A 17,775-nucleotide genomic window follows, 5' to 3' on the forward strand; every position below is an offset into this window, starting at 1 on the left:
CGCCCGCCTCGGCCTCCCAGAGAGCTAGGATTACAGGCGTGAGCCACCGCGCCCGGCCTGTATAGATCTTTTATTAATACCAACACTTTTGGCGGGGCGCCAGTGGCTCACGCCTATAATCCTAGCACTCCGGGAGGCCGAGTTGGGAGGATCACTCAAGGTCAGGAGTTCGAGACCAGCCTGAGAAAGAGCGAGACCCCGTCTCTACTAAAAATAGAAAGAAATTAATTGGACACCTAGAAATATATAGAAAAAATTAACCAGGCATGGTGGCACATGCCTGTAGTCCCAGCTACTGGGGAGACTGAGGCAGAAGGATTGCTCGAGCCCAGGAGTTTGAGGTTGCTGTGAGCTAGACTGACGCCACGGCACTCTAGCCTGGGCAGCAGAGCAAGACTCTGTTTCAAAAAACAAACGAAAAGATACCAACACCTTTGTCTTTGGCACGCTATTCTTCTGCAGATGTGCAGACTGGTTCTCCTAGTCAAATGATGCTTTGTAGCTCTGGAAGTCTGGTCTGTGGTGCTCTGCAGTTTTGGGTTTGAACTGTGACATTCATGCTTTGGGGGCTCCATGGTGGAGCATCCTACCTAAACCCAGTGCGCTGTGGAGTCAGATAACTCGCGCTAGCTGTTGGAATGTAGCCTTGTCTCTCATTCCACAGTCACCACCCTTCATGCTGCCTGCCTCTTTTCTGCCCCAGGGAACGATCAGCGTTGGAGTAGATGCCACTGACCTCTTTGATCGCTATGATGAGGAGTACGAAGATGTATCCGGAAGTGGCTTTCCACAGATTGAAATTAATAAAATGCACATATCCCAGTCCATTGAGGTAAAGCACACAGACACCTCGCCGAGTACAGCAAGTGCTTGAGTTAATGAGGCGCAGCACAGCAAGCAGCTGGAATGAGAGTCTGCTTAGGGTTTTTCTCATCTTTATTTATGAAAGGATGCAATTAGCAGCTTTAAAAAAAAAAAAAAAGAGCTCCAGTTACAGCCTTGTGCATTACTGCTTCAGCGTGAGCGTGGGGCTGAGGGTGCTTAGCTTCCAAGGTCTCAGGTCTTTCCAGTTAGTTCATGGTCTGAGAGAAATCAAAGCACAGGTCACGGTGATTTTAGGAAAGAAAGCAGACCTCCATGGATAATGCTAACAACTGGTTTTAATTTCAGGGTACCCTTTATTAGGTGCAGCTCTGCACCCTGAGACTTGGGGTGAAGAAAATGTCATCTTTCTGCCCACTCTGTCGATGTGGCAAAGTCAGGCCATTCTCCGTGAGGGTTCTAGTAGGTCTCTGCCTCCTCAGCTCATTCATTTATTCTCAAATGCCTCAGCCAAAATCATGGAGTACTAACTCAGGGAAACTTGCCCCTTGGAGCTACCAGAGTCAGTTAATACAGCCATGGGAAGGTCTTCAGTGCCTTCCAGAACCCTGGTGGCAAGCGTGGACTGGAGAGGCCCAGACATCCCACAGTGGGAAGGGACTTAGGGAAGGTGCTATGTGAGCCAATTTCATTGGTACACTGAGAACCCAGCATTTAGCCCTGTGTTTCCTCCGGTGTTGTGAAATTTGATCATTAAAGCTTTTGAAAACATACTATCTTCATGGCTACATGCAGTCCAAATAACAGAGTGAGAGAAGAGTAAAGCAGTTGAGGTAATTACACATCCCTGTGTACTTCTGAACCGCAGTCATCTGCACCTCTGGCCTCATACTTACGATTTTTAGGCTGCTTTCACCGGCACTTCCTGTTGCTTTGATTCATTTATTACCAGCAAGTATCATTTCCTAGGCACCCTTGACAGCTACAGACACAGCCATCCTCTCTGGAAGCCTCTCGACCCAGAACGGGAATGGAGGGGGCTCCATTAACTTTGCGCTCAGACGAGTCACTTCCGCAAAGGGATGGGGAGAGGTAAGAATGGCGATTGGCTGGCTTGTGTTGTCTGTGCAGAGCCCTATTTCTGAACATTTACTCTCTAAAAACTGACCCTCAAACTGACCCAGAGTTGGCCCCATTCTTGTGTAACAGGGTACCAAGTGTCAAACTTCCATAAGTTGACAGGCCACAAAAGAAAAATATGTCTCATTTCTAAGGAATCCTGTCAGTCTTCTAACAACTTAAAATAAGGATAAAAAACAAGATTTCCTTTGAGATGCCAACTTCCAGACATCCAACCTCTGGAAACTTAGCATCTTTGTTCCCTTTTTTGAGCAAAAGCCTGTGAGCTAATGCTCTTCCTGCACAATGTGGAAGGCAGGTGCCTTGCTTCAGTGCTCTGGTCCACTGATTGGGGGTCATTTAGCAGCCACTTCGGCTGAGCAAGTTGAGCTGCATCAAATTAACATTGAAGAGTTGCCTTGAAAGTCACCCAGACTGGTAAATGAAGCAGCTAGAATCGGCTGCAACTTCCCAGGCCATGCGAGTGTGGAAATGCTGGTGGGCTTTAACATCAGACCCCTGAGAACCGTCTCCAGTCACCGGTGATACCTCAGGAGCAGAATGGAAATGCGAAGGCTTTGCCTGTGTCGTGAGGACTGGGGGGCACCTGACCGCAGCAGAGCTCTGCAGATGGGGCTCTGCTGCAGGGAGGGCTGGGGAGCCTGAGTCAGGAAGTTGAGGATCAGAGGCTGACAGTTTTTTCTTTGGAGGGGCCCCTTTCTGAAACATGTGCCATCGAAACCTGGGCTTCCTTGAGTCTGTGGCAACAGACACCTCCATTTGGCAAAGGTTAAGATGAGATATTAAGAATCTTCCACTCCCTTCTTTTAAAGCCCTGGCAAAGAGTATTGAATTAAATGAAGAAATCATAACTAGAGGTGCATACCTGAGCCTGGGGTGCTGCTACGAGATAAAAACACCACTAATACTTTCTTTTTCCTTTTCAAACAGTTGGAATTTGGAGCTGGAGACCTACAGGGGCCTTTATTTGGCCTCAAGCTGTTCCGCAATCTCACACCAAGATGGTAAATATAAGACAGATCCTCTGTGGTGGTCTTTGTTGGTTTAGGAGACTAGAACTATGTGTTCTTTTTATCGCCGTCACCAGTGCTGTCTTGTCTGTCCTGCAAGGTTACTGAGCATGTCGGGCGGTTGCAGTGCTGGCAGGAAGCCCAGGCAGCATGCGGGTGCGGAGAGCACTGGATTGCAGGCGGCCTGATCCTTGTCCCCACCCCAGCTGGGCTTCGCCCTCCAGGGTGTGTGCTTTCCCCACCTATGCCACGAGGCGGTGTCTGCAAAGTGCCTTCATGGGGAAGTTAGTTAGCGGGTTGAAATACTTAAGGACTTGTGGATCATTTCTTTGTCCCAGAGGATGTCAGACTGCCTAGTTATCAGGTCGATTGACATGTGCCAGACATGCCCAGCCTCTGCTTCCTGTCACCTCTGCTGCTGCTGTGATGTCACACTCCTAGAACTAACTATGCCTTCCTGTCCCTTCTAGAATCACAGCAGTGTCTTATTTCCCATATGGTGTAGGGAGGGTTGTCTGCGTGAGCTCAGATGATAGAATTGGGTGGAAAGTAAAGAAAATCTCTTTCCTCTGGGAGGAAGATATAGCTGAAGGACTCCTGGAGTGGGGTACATGTATGATAAGAAAGTTATCACACTTCCGATGGGACGTGTATCTGCACGCTTGCCAGGCTCTGCAGGGTACGACCCAGTCCCTGCGCCAGTCTGGTCATTCAGTGCACCGGGCACGGGGTAGGGAGTACAGGCAGGTTCACAGGTCAGTCTGACCCAGGGCAAGTGAGGGATGAGTGCACGGGACCAAGAGGACGCGGCCTGTGGGGTGGGCGGAGGCCTCAGCCGAGGCAGCGCCTCCAGGCAGAGCGCGAAGATGGAAAGGGGCTCGAGTCGTCCACCATCGGGGATGGCCTGGGTACCATTCTCAAATGTCCGAGAAGGGGACAGGGATTCGTAGACTGTCAGGTGATACAGTGTATCGTGTGTGTACACATGTCAGCATTGTCCTGACCTTGTCTGCTTAGAATTGTCACCTCAGATGCTGGTTAGAAGCTGAATCAAGTCCTCTGAGGGAGGAGTCTGGGAATCTGGTTTTTTCAAGCAGCCCAGGTGATTCTTAAGGTCAGACAAGTTCCAGAGACACTTAGTTGAGGAAAACCGTTTGGCCATTTTCTGGTAGAGCCCCAGTATCTGTCCACTGAGTCTAGGGTCTGGGGCTGGCTGGTCATCCACTTGTTACAGGTTTGGAAATTGAATTTTGTTGTAGTACCCAGAGCTTATCAGACTGGAGAGTGCAGGTTTACAGGCAGAGATACTGACTGGTTTATGAACGGGAGTGCCAGTTCATCGATGTGCAGTGCCCAGACCAGCCACGCGCACCCTGTTCAGCACTCCCTAACCCTTGGCTCACGTTACAGACCCTCCTGCATTTACAATGGGGTTGTGTCCTGATAAGCCACTGTAAGTGAAAAATATTTTGAGTCGAAAATGCGTTTAATGCTCTGATAAACCTTTCGTGATGTCGAAAAATCGGAATGGAACCATCGTTAAGTGGGGACTGTCTGTGTTTGTGAATCCAAACTGCACTTGAAAGGCTGCTCGTGGGCGCTGGGTGTGGTGGCGCGTGCCTGTAATCCCAGCGACTCCGGAGGCCGAAGCAGCAGGATTGCTTGAGCCCGGGAGTTTAAGACCAGCTGAGTGACATAGTAAGACCCCGTCTCTTTTTAAAAAAAGGTTGCTTGTTTGTGGAATCAGATTGATAAAGGCAGACAGCCCTGTGGTGTGCGGCTGATCCCCCTGCCCACCGTCTGCCCTGCTCGTTTCTCCGCCAGAGTCTCTGTTTCTGTGTCCAGGACAGTGCTGGACAAAATGCTCGATCTCTCTGACAAAACAAGGATCTCGTTTTACTTTGGTTCTTTCAAATTACACTCTGTAACTTTCTCTTGGAATTGTAGGGGTGGCTTTTTCCCTCTCTCCTCCCTGCTTGCCCCCCACTCCAGTGTGGCTAGAGCAGAACAATGTAGCCATTTCCCAGTGTGACTTGCGTGTGGAATAAATGAGAGAAAATGTTGGGTCGGGGCCCTGTGGAGAGTGGAGAGTTAGTTCTTCATTCGTTTGGCCTTGGGAAGCTACTGGAAATGAGTAAGGGGGTGATTGGGATAAGAGTTATATTTATTGTTATTTTAATGACAAAAGCATCACCTCCAGCGCTTAGAAAGGAGAGAAAAACTAATCTTAGGCAATTCCGTGAGTACTGGTCCGTTTACTAGAGAAAGCAGCTGTTTATTCACCTTGCAACACCTTAGATGAAGTCCTGTGAGTTCCTTTGTTAGTGAAATGAAATACCCCTCTTTAACCAGAAGATGGGGCTGGACTCCCTTGGAAACAAACCGCAGAGGCCCTTCCTAGAACCGTTTTCCTGTGCTCACTTTGCCGGTAGCTTCAGTCAGTAGTACGCACTGTGGATGTACATCAGAACCACATGGGCCGTTTTCCAAAAATACACTGATGCCTGGGCCCCCGCCCAGGGATTCTGATTTAATTGGTCTGGGAAGTGCTCTTGGTAAGTGGTTCTCAAACTCTGCTGCACATTTGAATCTTCTGGGAGACTTTTCAGCCTACACCAAAGAAATCAGAATGCCTGGGGGAGGAGCCAGCCATCAGTGTTGTTTTTAGATCAGCCAGTTGTTCTACTGTGCAGCGAAGTTTGGGAACCACCGCCCTGGGCTACGTCATTTGAAAACCTCCCCAGGACTGCCTCACTGGCTGAGCACCGCAGACGTCCAGGTGCCCCTTTGGTCGCAGTTAAAGTTGGAGTGGATGTGGGGCGGATCTCCAGGGAGGATTGCTGGAAGGATCTGCCCGTTGCCCTCCCTCTTCCTCGTATGGGTGGAGGCCTGGTCTCCTGCCTTTCCCTGCTGGCAGCTGGCCCAGGAATTCGTAGACATGATCGTGAGCAAGATCCTGGCCTGGCAGAGAAAAGGCGACAAAGAACAGCTGAGAGCAGGTGCCATCCAGGACCCTCTCTCTCTCTGTGTCCCCCCAGCTTTGTGACGACAAACTGTGCTCTGCAGTTTTCATCCCGTGGAATCCGACCTGGCCTTACCACTGTCCTAGCTCGGAACCTGGACAAGAACACCGTGGGCTACCTGCAGTGGCGATGGGGTATCCAGTCAGCCATGAACACGAGCATCGTCCGGGACACTAAAACCAGCCACTTCACTGTGGCCCTGCAGGTGAGCCAAGGAGCTGCCATCTCCTGAGGACGGAGCTCCGGGCACTCAGTCAGGTGCCCTGCTCAGGTCTAAGTACCCATGGAGGCCCGAAGGGCAGGCTCTGGTTGCCCACACTCAGGAGTGATCTGTTGGAAGCTTCACAGAATGTTGAGATAATATCCTCAGGCACCCAGAGTAGCTGTGTGCAGATTATCCTAAAGCAAAATGACATTTTAACATCTGGGGGGAGAAGCCCACAGAATTCAGATGGGAGCACTGGTTGGCAAATGAAGCCCTAAAGCAGAGTTGTGCACTCAGATGCCACCCAGGCCAGGCAGTGAGTGAAGGAGGCCAGGCAAGGGCTGGTGAATGAGAGGCCACCCCTCAAAGGCCGCTCTCACCAACTTCTGCCACTAGGAGCACAGGCTCAGTGTTGCCAGAGTTTTTATTTTTCATGACAAGCTAAAAAACTGGGTTTTTATGTGCAGTCTCCAAGTTTTTAAAAACTGGCTACTAGGAAATTTTCACACACTTTGTGCAGCTGCCAGATGATGGCTGCTGCCTTAAAGGCCTGCAGAGTAGATGCCCAGAGCTGGTGGGCGGGTGGCTGGGCCCCCCCAGCCTGCCCACGGAGTCACACATGCGTCTACCCTCTGTCTCCCCAGCTGGGGATCCCTCACTCCTTTGCACTGATCAGCTATCAGCACAAGTTCCAGGATGACGATCAGACTCGCGTGAAAGGATCCCTCAAGTAAGTGCTGGCCTGGCTGACACGCAAGCGTACTGGTCTGCGTGGGCGTTTCCCGTGGTAGAGCCGGTTGGCATGAGGCACCCGCTCGTGGGAATGTCTTTGTGTGGCATTTCTTGAGGGCCTCCCATGGGGACGCTGTAGGGATTTAACACTCTGCAGTCCCAGCCCTCAAGGAACTCGAGAGTCGAATGGAAGAACTGGACCGCGGGTGTCCCAGCTTTGTTCTGTTAACGACCGAGGGCACTGGACATGAGTCCGCTCCCTGTGGGTGGTGGGGATGGGATGGGGACCCGGCCTCTTCTCAAGTGACAGCCGCCCTTGGGGTGGTGAGTGAGAAGGACACAGGTGGTGACCGCAGGCTGCTCCGTGCAGGGCAGGCTTCTTTGGGACCGTGGTGGAGTACGGAGCCGAGCGGAAGATCTCCAGGCACAGCGTTCTGGGTGCAGCTGTCAGCGTTGGAGTCCCGCAAGGTGTTTCCCTCAAAGTCAAGTAAGTTGAGCTCAGATCTTTCCAGCCAAGGAACGTCTGGCAGCTTCACTCAGCTGGGTCGAACTGAGTTAAGGGTGAAATAGCCTTTGCTTTGTAATTTTGTTCTCAGAGATGCAGTTGCTTCTGTCTTTGGTGCATAAGCAGACGTCAAGGAGTAGAGATCCAATATCGAGTCAGTGAAGTCTGAAGCTCTGCCCCCCAGCCGTGCACCGGCCCTCCCCGATGTCACTGGATGGTGGCCGGGGCAGCCCACACCGCCTTAAGACACAGCGTCAGTTCATGCCTCTCACCAGAGGGTTTCCGTCGGCACACACCCTTGCTCCCCCGCTCCGTGTCAGGTCACTGCCCTCCTCTCTGCTTAGTTCTTCAAAAGACCTGCCTGTATTCACTCGCGTTCGTTTCATTTCTCTCTGAACCCACTCCAGTCAGGCTCTCTCCCCAGCCCTCTCCAGAAACAGCCTTTCTCAGCCATCAGTGGGGCGCCCTCCCTCACATGTCAGATCAGAGGGTTTCTTTTTTTTTTCTTTTTTCCTTTTTAAGAGACAGGGTCTAACCCTGTCGCCCAGGCTGGAGTGCAGTGGCCTGATCATAGTTCACTGAAGCCTCCAACTCCTGGGCTCAAGGGATCCTCCTGCCTCGGCTTCTCAAGTAGCTGGGACTGCAGGCGTGCACCACTGTGCCCAGCTAATTTTTTATTTTTGTAGAGATGGGGTCTTGCTGTATTGCCCTGGGGGTCTCAAACTGCTGAGCTCAAGCGATCCCTCCTGCCTCAGCCTCCCACAGTGCTGGGATTACAGGCATGAGCCACCGTCCCTGTCCTTAGTGTCAAATTCATTAGCGTAAAGTTGTTTATAATATCCCCTGTCCTTTTAACCTGTATAGTTACATGTGGATGATCCCTCTTTTCATTCCTAACACTGGCAATTTGTGTCCTTTCTACCTTTTTCTTGATCAGTCTAGCTAGAGTACTTACCTTTTCAAAGAACCGGCTTGTGACTTTGCTAATGTTTTCTATTGTTTATCTATTTTCTATTGCATTGATTTCTGATCTTTCTTCAGGGTCTTGCTCTGTCTCCCAGGCTAGGGTGCCGTGGCATCATCATAGCTCACTGCAGCCTCCAACTCCTGGGCTCAAGTGATCCTCCTGCCTCGGCCTCCCAAAGTGCTGGGATTATAGGCTTGAGCCACTATGCCTGGCCCTTTGCTTAGCTTTTTAAAGTTGAACCTTAGGTTATTAATTTGATATCTTCCTTCGTTTCTAATGTAAACATTTAAGGCTATAAATTTCCCTTTATCCCATAAATTTTGATGTGTTGTATTCTTATTATTATTCAGTTCAAACTATTTTCCAATTCTACTTTTAGAAATATATTGCTTCGTTTGCAAATATATAGGTTTTTTCTAAATATCTGATTATTACTGATTTCTAATTTAATTTCATTTTGGTCAGAAAACATATTCTGTATGATTCTAGTCTTTTTGAATATATTGAGATTTGTTTTATGGCCCAACATATAATTGATCTTGGTGAATGTGCCATGTGCAGTTGAAAAGAATGTTCTACAGTTGTTAGAGGTAGTGTTCTTTAAATACCAGTTAGATCAACATGGTTGACAGCATTGTTCAGAATTTTTATGACTTTTCTGATTCTTGGGCAGTTGGTCTCTAAGTTGCTGAGAAAAGAGTGTTAACATCTCCTGCTGTGACTGTGGGATTCTCTGTTTGTCCCTTTGTTAATTTTTGCTTCATTATTTTGAAGTTCTGTTATTAGATACATACATTTTTATTATTATATCTTCCTGATGTGTTAACCTTCTTATCATTATGAAATGTCCCTCTTTGTTTCTAATAATAGTAAGCTTTTTTTTGAAGTCTACTTTATCTGATATGAATGGAGCTACTTAGTGTCCTTACACTATGTGTAGTTTGTCTTTTTATGTCCCTTTGCGTTTGACCTACGCTGTGTTTGCATTTGGCCGTCTCCTGCGCAGCATATGGTCGGGTCTTGCTTTTCCATTCGTATGATCTTTTACTTTTTAATTGGCAAGCGTAATAATGGTTAATGTAACTATTAGTACAGTTGGATTTATACCTGCCAATTTTATCATTTGTTTTCTATTTGTCCCTTCTGATTTTTGTTCCTCTAACCCTCTTCTTCTTCCTTTTTTTATATTAATTGAATATTTTTAGTATTTCATTTTAATTTATCTGTGGCATTTTAGTGATATCTCTTTGCATTTTTTTTTTAAGTTACAATAGGGATTACAATACACATTACTAACCTTTCATGGTCTGTTTCAAGCTAATATTGTATTACATATAAAATGAAAGAACCTCAAAAACTTCTAGGTCGATTTTCCTTCTCCCCATGTCCTAAAAATATGTTTCCTTCTGGTGTTAGTTTCTTTGGCCCGAAGAACTTTCTTTAGCTTTCTGATAGCTATAAGTCTGCCAGTGATGCCCTCTTAATAATCTTTAACCGGAAAATGTCTTTGTTTTTCCTTTATTCTGCTTTTATTTTTATTGGTTTATTATATTTTATCTACATACATTTTATATATATATATTTTATACATATATATATATATATATATATATATACGGTTTTTTGTTTTGTTTTGTTTTTTTAAAGAGACAGGGTCTTACTCTGTCACCCAGGCTCGAGTGCAGTGGCCCAGTCATAGCTCACTGCAACCCTGAGCGCTTGGGCTCAAACAGTCTTCCCACCTCAGCCTCCTGAGTAGCCAGGACTACAGGGGTGTGCACCACCACACCCAGCTAATTTTTTTATGTTTTGCAGAGACAGTCTAGCTATGTTGCCCAGGCCCATCTCGAACTCCTGGCCTCATGTAGTCCTCCTGCCTAGGCCTCCCAAAGTGCTGGGATTATACGCATGAGCCACTGCAACTGGCCTCTTTTTCATTCTTTACAAGCATATTTTCATATATGTCTTTGAGCATAGTTAAAATGGCTGCTTAAAAATCCTTATCCACTGGCCGGGCACAGTGGCTCACGCCTGTAATCCTAGCACTCTGGGAGGCCGAGGCGGGCGGATTGTTTGAGCTCAGGAGTTCGAGACCAGCCTGGGCAAGAGCGAGACCCCGTCTCTACCAAAAATAGAAAGAAATTAATTGGACAGCTAAAAATATATAGAAAAAATTAGCCGGGCATGGTGGCGCATGCCTGTAGTCCCAGCTACTCGGGAGGCTGAGGCAGTAGGATCGCTTGAGCCCAGGAGTTTGAGGTTGCTGTGAGCTAGGCTGACGCCACGGCACTCACTCTAGCCAGGGCAACAAAGTGAGACTCTGTCTCAAAATAAAAAAAATCCTTATCCGCTAATTCCAACATCTGGATCATCTGGGATTAGCCTCTGTTTATTTTTCTCATGTATGTATATATGTGTATGTGTGTGTTTGTGTGTGTGTGTATGTATGTATAGAAAGTAGTTTGTATTATATACTGAGTATTATGAATGATACATTGTAGAATGTATGGTAGAAACTCTGTATTCTTTTGTTTCTCCAAAAAGTATTGATTTTTCATTTTAGAAGGCAGTTAACTAGGCCGAACTCAGACTGCAGACTCTGACTCACCTGTGGTGGTGGCAGCAGCCGAAAGCCTCAGTAGACTTATTTTAGCCTTAGCTAGGCCACTTGACAGATCAGGGGTCAGCTGGAGATTTGTGCCACGTTCATATACCCAGTTTGGTGCTCCCCATCTCTGGCTTTCTTTTTTGGGGACTGTTCTCCTTTCTAGCTGCCATGGTTAACCAAAACTCTGAGCTCTGGTTCTTCAATCTAATATGACTGCAAGTGTCTTTCCAAGTTTTAGCCAGCCCAGATGGTACTGACTGAGACTTACTCTCAGGCTAAAAGCTGTTAAAAAAAAAAAAAATCCAGGAAACTTGCCAGTCCCATTCCATTCTTCTGAGTTTCTTCCTCCTTCAGTAGCTGCTGCCTTGTAGCATCTCTCAGTACCTTAAAGCCTTTGTGGCCTATATGTGGTCCAGAGTTTACAGATTGCCCAGTAGGAGCTACTCAGCCATTACTGGAAGCAGAAGCTCCGTAACTTGCTAACTTTTGAGTTCTTCACAAACACATCAGTTAAGGACTGAGATGTGATTCTCTCTCAGGACACCTGGAAGAGTATCCATTCCCGTCTTCTAGGGCCTATGACCTAACACAACCATGGGGGACATTTACTCTGGCAAAGCATTACTTTGTTGTATTGACCTCTGACCTTGAGGTCAGCGGGCAGTGAGACCGTTCTGTCATGTGTCAAATCCAGCAGCCAAACTTTAGGGAACCAGCAAAGGGGAGTGGATTATGAAACAAGCAGACTTCTGGGCTCCTTCTAACTTGTGTTCTGCGGATCTCGGAGATTTTCCTGTGACTGACAGCCCCATTACCCTTTCCTGGGAAACCTAACTCATCCTGGGTGTTTTGTGTTTCCCCCGCCCAGGTTAAACAGGGCCAGTCAGACGTACTTCTTCCCCGTCCATCTGACGGATCAACTTCTGCCCAGCGCCGTGTTCTATGCCACCGTTGGGCCTCTCGTGATCTACTTCGCTATGCACCGTCTGATCATCAAACCGTACCTCAGGGCTCAAAGAGAGAAGTGAGTTTATGATGTGTCATGGGAATGTCACTAAACCCTGTGCTTCAGGTTCCTCATCTTTAAAATGCAAATAATAATAGAATCTACCCCATAGGGTTAATAGGAAAATTAAATTAATTGATACATGTAAAGTGCTTAGCCTAGTGTCTAGGCCATGTGGAGTACTCAGTGAATGTTAACTGTGTTTTCGTCATGAGTAGCAGGACCAAAGTTATCCCTTCATCTGTCATTCCTACTTTCAGAAAGGACTAGCGTTGGTTTATAAAATTGTTAAGACTCTAAACCATGACCACAAAAAGTAAAAAGTTTTCCCTTTTCTCATTCTAATCATTTCTTTCCTGGCCCTGAGTTTCAGAGGAATGGGTTCTCGGTTCTTACATAAGGCACATGCATTACCTATAGTCTTTGAAGTCATAGAAATGCAATTTATTTTGCAGTTTCCTATAATCCACTGGGGTATAACATTAAATCTAAACTCTCAGTGAGAGCATCTCTACAGAAAACTTAGGGATGGTTTAGGTTTGTTACTTTATAATGATCTAATTTAATAAAGCATTGTACTTAGAGAATCTCAGAGAAAGGAGGAAAATATCCTCCTCTGGCCTCCTCTAGCCTTTGAATTACTATAATTCAGGGTCCCAATTTCCCCAGAGAAGGGAAAATTGGCACAGAGAAGGTGCTGGGTCCAGTATTCTGATGGGACAGGTGTGGGCTGACCCAGGTCCCTGTACTTTGCTGTAGGAAAGTGTATCTATGTGTCTAAAGTAGTACTCGTTTTTCCTATCACCAAAAGTATTATTTAATAATCCCAGAAGGTTGATGGAATCTCCTGAGATTCTTTCAGGTGGGGTCTTCTTTCCAGCGGGTGACCTGTAGGCTCCAGTGAGGAGGGGAGACAGAGCCATCCAGGGACAAAATGAGAGCTGCAGGCCTGTGACTTGCCGGAGACTGTCTTGGAAGTATTTTTTAAAGTTCTAGAACTAGAAATCCAGCAAGATCACAGACGTTAGCTGGGCACAGGTCCAAACGACGGGCTGTGCTGGCGCACTGCTGGGCCATGCTAACGTGTGGATTGTGTTCTTCTCGTGTAAGGGAACTGGAGAAGCAAAGGGAAAGTGCCGCTAGCGACATTCTGCAGAAGAAGCAGGAGGCAGAAGCCGCTGTGAGTGCTCATCGGCGCCGCCCCGCCAGGCCTCCGCCCCCTCCTGACCTCTGGGAGTCTTCCTGCTGCTTGTGCGGGACACAGGATGTAGTGAATGCTCCTGTCTGTTCTAGCCCACGCTTCTCACGCTGGGGCTGTGTGGGAACACACTTTACACCCTGCATGCTGGTCTCAGGGGCCTTAGGTTTTAGGCTTTTCTTCCCCAACAGCTTCATTCACCATTTCAGTCTTCATATTATTTCCAGGACGCAAGGCTGGGAGCTTCAGTCCCTGTCCTAAAGATTATACACGGTTACCCTCAGCAGGCATAACAAGGGTTTTTAAAAAGTGGTGGGTATTGTCCTCTGTTTCTGCCTTTTAAGGAATATGAGAGAACAGGGACATCCTGGGTAAATGGCAGGCACACTGTCAGGTTCTCTGTGGTCAGAAGGGCCGAAATGCACGTACAGCACCCAGGCAGACAGCCTGACGCAGGCCATGGGCGGTGTGTGCAGCCCAGCAAGCATGTGCCCATCTGAGGGGACAGGACAGCGCTGCCTGGCAGAACGGTGCCGTGGGAGAACGCGGGTCCTTTCTCAAGAGGAGCCGGAGTCCAGCTTCTCGTGTGAAATCTCCCTGTTTTTAAATGCTGACAACGTATTCAGTATGACTGTAGTGGGTCAGTGCAGCCTACCCACCCATTCACAATCCCTAGAAGGGGGACTGAGGGGATCTTGCTCCCACTGGGGTCACTGGTGGGGCTCATGGTGCGTCTTTACCTGCTGACCCTGAGCTGCCTACTCTGAGACTAAGGGCTTCAAAGCGAGCCAGTTGGGGAGCCAAATTCTTAGGGTGTCCTGCTCTCTCCCCTTATCCTGAGCGGGTGTGTTGGCGTGGACACGGGCTGCGTGTCTGTGGCCCTCTGAGCAAAGAGGTGGAACACAGCCCCTGGGGCCCTGACAGTGGTCACTGTTGTTCTTTGGCAGGTTCGGTTGATGCAGGAATCTGTCCGAAGGATAATCGAGGCAGAGGAGTCCAGAATGGGTGAGAAGGCATGTCCTCTCGTGGGCCAGGGTGGGCGCTGGGGGCCTGTCGCTGCGCTGACCGAGTCCGTCCTCAGGGCTCATCATCGTGAACGCCTGGTACGGGAAGTTCGTCAACGACAAGAGCAAGAAAAGCGAGAAGGTGAAGGTGATCGACGTGACTGTGCCCCTGCAGTGCCTGGTGAAGGACTCGAAGCTCATCCTCACAGAGGCCTCCAAGGTACCACGTGCTGGCCGCCACGGGCCACGTGCTCGCAAGATCCGGGCAGAAAGGGGCAGCTTGGGGTGTAGGTTCAGGCTGACAGGGACAGTCGCGGCCCCTTGCCATGGAGTCTTTCATGTTGCCAACATGCAGACAGTATCCACACTGGAGCTGTTACTCCATCCATCCATCCATCCATCCATCCACTCGACAGGTATTTACTGAGCCCCTGCTATGTGCCGGGCACAGCACAAACAGAACATGCGTCCGCCTTCATGGCCTTAGCTTTCTGTCTGTTGCCTTGTTCCAGAAAGAGCGTGAGGTCACTTTTACATGTGTAAGTCTCGCCTCTGGAGCCTGGACTATCCGGAATCAACATGCAGGTTAGCTGAGGCCAAAGAACTCCTGACTCCTGAAGACGTCGTCCAGCGTCTGTGTCGCGGCAGGGCGTCTGTGAGGAAGGGCCTCTGTTGAGAGGCACGTCTAGGACTACATGGGCAACTTTTTGAGATTCTCATTTCTTTTTCTTCAAGCTCCAAAGTTTGCATCTTCCACGCTGCACCTGAGGCATTAGTAGGGGGGAGTTCGCGCTGGGTCTCGAACTGTCTTTAGAGTAACAATCTGTTGGTTGCAGGCTGGGCTGCCTGGGTTTTATGACCCGTGTGTGGGTGAAGAGAAGAACCTGAAAGTGCTTTATCAGTTCCGAGGTGTCCTGCATCAGGTGATGGTGCTGGACAGTGAGGCGCTTCGGATACCAAAGCAGTGTGAGTAGCTGCCCCTTTGCAGTCACCTGCTGGGGGCAGAGACATCGGAGTGGCTGCTCAGCGTGTGGGCGATGACCACCGTCCCTCGGTTGTCCACGTGGGATTAGGGAGGCCAACTGGCTGGGCTTCGTGACTCGCTCAGAGCCCATGATTTGTGCACTGAGGAGGAGACTTTAGCCTTCATGGTGGAATTGGAGTGAGCTGTTTGCTTGGCCACTCCAGCTTTGATGGCTGGGCGGGAAAGCAAACCTCCATATCCCAGCAGCCAATTCTGGGCAGCACGTGCTCTGCGCGGTGTTGGGCCCAGCCAGCTGCTGACCCATCGGGATGACTGCTGCACCCCTCGGGTATTCATAGAAAGGAGCATGGAAACAGTCACCTTCTGATGGCCTGTGTCTATCTTATCTTTCACAGCTCACAGGATCGACACGGATGGATAAACTGCTTGAGAACCAGATTTTTAAAAAGGCTGCAAAAAATCTTGTCCTGGGAGTCTACAAATTTGGAAGCAGGGAGAAAACCCAGACATCAGATGTTTTTATTTTCTATTATTCCTATAAAAGGGGATACCGTATCAATTATGTGAAAGAACACGCAGACACCTCAGCTTTTGCAGGTGCTGTGGGCAGGACCGAGGCAGCCCCACCCTGGACCAGACCACGGCATGGCCCATGGCTGTGTTCTCAAGGATCATGTTCCTGGAGGGACGGGCCCTGGCCCCCGACTCTCCCAGCTCCCCGCCAGGGTCTTCAGCATGTGTGCAGACTGCAGCCACCGCTAGTTGTCCGTTCTGTCTGGAGGTCTTTGTGGAACACCCGCCCCCACACCTAGGACTGTGAACTCCTCCTAACATCACACTGAATGTGGGAAACAAATGGAAAGGCAGGCGGGCGCTTCCACATGCCAAGGCCTCCAGATCAAGGGAGCATCTGTTTGGTCGACTTCCCAGAAACCACCTTTTCCTGCTGAAGTATTACCAAGTGAATCTGGAAAGGATTATGGGTTTATAAAACTGCTTTTTATCTAAGAACAAACAGGTTTGGAAAATTAGTCTCTTTTTTCCCCGCTCCCAGAGCTTTTCAGATCATTCCACCAGCCCCTGGCTAGGGACAGCGTGGCGTAACTCCTGGTCCCTGGGCCCATCCCTGTCACGGGTTGCTTCCTGTACCCCTGTGGGAAAACACCTTGCTGCCAGCGCATGTGAGCTGACCTGCATCCCTCTGTCCCTGCCCCGCAAGGTGCGGCTTGGCCCGCCTGTGCCCACCCACCTCCAGAGCACAGGCCAAGCACTAGGTGAGGGGAGCCAAACCGAGGTGTGGACGCCAGCGCTGGCCTGCGGCGCCCAGCAGGTGGCACTGCTACTCCCTGCCCCTGCACACAGGGACCCCTTTTGGGGATGTCTGTGCTCCAGGACCTGGATGCACAATGTCATGGGCATCAGCAGGCCCCTACCATACGTAAGCAGTTATGTGAAGAGCTAAGGCCTGTCGCCTGGGTCCTGGAAGTGGCAGTGGTCACTCACTCTTGCTGACACCTCCGAGCAGGTGCTATAAGGCCAGTGGCCGTGACAGCTGGCCCTGGCGACTGACGGCTGCTCTGGCCTCCAGCTGCTCTGAGCTATTGCTAGCACCAGGCTTCACTCCCTGGCACTGCTATCAGAATAGCCAAGAACCTCCTCCTTCCAGTTTCTAACAGCAGTTCAGGTGGTCCAATCCTGTAATAATTTACCTCCATCTTAAAAGAAAGTTTCCCTGCCTCACTGACTGTGAGCCGCGCGGTACGGACCGTGTTGCATGAGCCGACTTTGGACATGGCCTGGGCGCCCTCCGCTGCAGGCGGTTCTTTTGGGCACCAATCTCTTTGTTTTGTTGGAAGTTGTACAGAGGCACTCTCTTACCACAATAAACCTTTCCTGAAAGCTGAGGATAGTATTTTTCAGTTTATCCATGTGTTCTGCCACAGCCCCGAGTAGCTGGGACACAGGCACACACCACCGCGCCTGGCCTGTGCGTTGTTTCAGGAGTGAGCAAAGGGAGGAGCCCCCTCCCTGGGGGCCTCGCTCTGTCCTTTCTTCTTCACTGTTCAACCCCGTTTAGACCACGAGGCTTAACTTGAAGCTGTGGTTCCATTTTCTGCATTAAACATTTGCTAAGAAATAGCACCCAAAGTAATCAATTAGGGTTGGGCGTGGTGGCTCACGCCTGTAATCCTAGCACTGTGGGAGGCTGAGGTGGGAGGATCACTTGAGCTAAGGAGTTTGAGACCAGCCTGAGCAAGAGCAAGACCGCGTCTCTACTATAAATAGAAAGAAATTAGCCAAACAACTAAAAATAGAAAAAATCAGCCGGGCACGGTGGTACGTGCCTGTGGTCCCAGCTACCCGGGAGGCTGAGGCAGGAGGATCACTTGAGCCCAGGAGTTTGAGGTTGCTGTGAGCTAGGCTGACGCCACGGCACTCTAGCCCAGGCATGAGAGGGAGACTGTCTTAAAAAAAAAAGAAATTAGGATTTTTAGTTTCTCTTTCTTAACCAAAAGCACAGTTTTTTTTTGGTAGTCCCACCCTGCCCACTCTGTAACAGGAACTAGGAA

General features: G+C 49.2%; 1 protein-coding gene across 2 annotated transcripts in view; it reads left to right on the forward strand.

The window, feature by feature from the left end:
• DNAJC11 (DnaJ (Hsp40) homolog, subfamily C, member 11) overlaps nucleotides 1-15,768 on the forward strand; it is a 74,147-nt gene extending 58,379 nt beyond the window's left edge. For both annotated transcript variants that reach the window (XM_012662586.1, XM_012662587.1), the window contains 12 exons: nucleotides 704-832; nucleotides 1,792-1,914; nucleotides 2,893-2,966; nucleotides 6,011-6,200; nucleotides 6,845-6,930; nucleotides 7,303-7,419; nucleotides 11,881-12,036; nucleotides 13,129-13,198; nucleotides 14,164-14,221; nucleotides 14,298-14,440; nucleotides 15,057-15,186; nucleotides 15,601-15,768. In XM_012662586.1, coding sequence (XP_012518040.1) covers nucleotides 704-832; nucleotides 1,792-1,914; nucleotides 2,893-2,966; nucleotides 6,011-6,200; nucleotides 6,845-6,930; nucleotides 7,303-7,419; nucleotides 11,881-12,036; nucleotides 13,129-13,198; nucleotides 14,164-14,221; nucleotides 14,298-14,440; nucleotides 15,057-15,186; nucleotides 15,601-15,626 — 1,302 coding nt within the window. In that variant the 3' untranslated portion in view covers nucleotides 15,627-15,768. The remainder of the gene's footprint in view (nucleotides 1-703; nucleotides 833-1,791; nucleotides 1,915-2,892; nucleotides 2,967-6,010; nucleotides 6,201-6,844; nucleotides 6,931-7,302; nucleotides 7,420-11,880; nucleotides 12,037-13,128; nucleotides 13,199-14,163; nucleotides 14,222-14,297; nucleotides 14,441-15,056; nucleotides 15,187-15,600) is intronic.
• The last annotated feature ends 2,007 nt before the right edge of the window (nucleotides 15,769-17,775 follow it).

This window comes from Propithecus coquereli, unplaced genomic scaffold, assembly GCF_000956105.1.
Source record: "Propithecus coquereli isolate 6110/MARCELLA unplaced genomic scaffold, Pcoq_1.0 Scaffold77, whole genome shotgun sequence".
NCBI lineage: Eukaryota > Metazoa > Chordata > Mammalia > Primates > Indriidae > Propithecus > Propithecus coquereli.